At 35.8% G+C, this 1,487-nt stretch overlaps 1 protein-coding gene across 1 annotated transcript in view; it reads right to left on the reverse strand.

The window, feature by feature from the left end:
- Window positions 1–924, reverse strand: part of LOC106460369 (serine proteinase stubble-like) — a 7,332-nt gene extending 6,408 nt beyond the window's left edge. The window contains exon 1 of the mRNA XM_013920061.1: window positions 72–924. Within this exon, the coding sequence (XP_013775515.1) occupies window positions 72–924 (853 nt within the window). The remainder of the gene's footprint in view (window positions 1–71) is intronic.
- Window positions 925–1,487: the final 563 nt, after the last annotated feature.

The following is a 1,487-nucleotide window of genomic DNA, read 5'->3' on the forward strand; positions in this document are numbered from 1 at the left end:
AGCATACTTGTTTGTACTCAATATTAAATCAAAATGTGAAAAACAAAAACAAAACATGGATGTAAACATACCTGTCCTGAAATTCGATGTTTCGTTGGAAGTAGGTGGAGGTGTCGATGGTGGAGGTGTAGTTGTTGGACTGGGTGTTTCGGTTTCAGTTTGTAGATACTCGTTACTAGTGAATTTTTGTGTTGTTTGCTCATTCTCATTTAATTCAGTTGAACTAGTAAATTGCACTGTTGTGATTCCTTCTTGAGTTGTGGAGAGACCGGAAGTCTCCATTAATGTAGGCGAAGTGGTGTCTATTGTTGTTTCTGCTGTTGAAGGACCGTTTGATGAATCTACATTAGGAGATAAAGTTGACGTAGAAGTCGGTTTAAGCGTTTTCTCCTGGTCACTAGACGATTCCGGTGCTGGTTCTGTTGTTATAGACAATTCTGGTGCTTCTTCTGTAGATAGAGAATCTTCTACCTCGGTAGACGTCTTTAAAATGTCTGGTTGAGGAGAAGTCAGAGAAGACACGTCAATCGTGCTTTCCGTGTCAGTTGGATGCCAAGTTGTAGTATCAGACGACGGATGTTCTCCGCTTGTTATGTAAGGCGTTTGGGGCAAGTTTTCTGTAACAGTATTGAAGTAAGTTGTGTTTGTAAGATGTTCTGTTACTGAACTAGTAGTAGCAATTTCTTCTGTCGATGTACCAACATTTTCCTCGCCATTTGGAATGCTCTGTTCGATCTCATTAGTAATAATAGAAAACATACCCTTTACACCTGTGACTCCTGGCGGTAGTTTACAACAGCTCATATAGATAAACCCTTCCATACAAAAAGTAAGGTGGCTGCCATTGGCGAGGCTGCAATACTGAGTAAACATGCATACTCCTTTCTCGTGAGTTACACTGTGTTCACAAGGACGATAGTCCATAAATCGACCACTTACTACAAAAAATAAAAACATCAAACTACACTGAACTTGATAAAAATAGTAATGAAATATTCATACATTTTATGTTATTATATAGTTACTTAAGTGTTTGCTATACCAATATTAATAGTGTTTTATATTAGGATTATAAGCTGTACATACAAAAAATGAATTAAGGTAACAACATTGTAACGAGAAACAACTATAGGTATGACCATCATACTAAGAAAACACGTATAATAAGGAATAAATATATCCCAAAATCAGAAACCCGATAATCCGACCTTCCGAAATTACTCACGTTAATTTTCTTGTTTTGCGATTTGTAAGTTAAGAAAAGGTTGCTTGAACGTTCAACAAATCCATCTTTAAGTCAATTAATGTAAATCAGATGAAATTCGATCAAATGTATAAAATTTGAAAACGTGATCTAAGAAAATTATTGACATCCGACTAAGCCCAATTCAAAACATTTATTATCATGATCAATATTTTCATTTTGTTCCTAAGATACATGAAGGCATACTCATTTTAGGATGCGATTGTTTTCTCTGTAGATGACA

Source organism: Limulus polyphemus, unplaced genomic scaffold (genome assembly GCF_000517525.1).
Source record: "Limulus polyphemus unplaced genomic scaffold, Limulus_polyphemus-2.1.2 Scaffold760, whole genome shotgun sequence".
Lineage (NCBI taxonomy): Eukaryota > Metazoa > Arthropoda > Merostomata > Xiphosura > Limulidae > Limulus > Limulus polyphemus.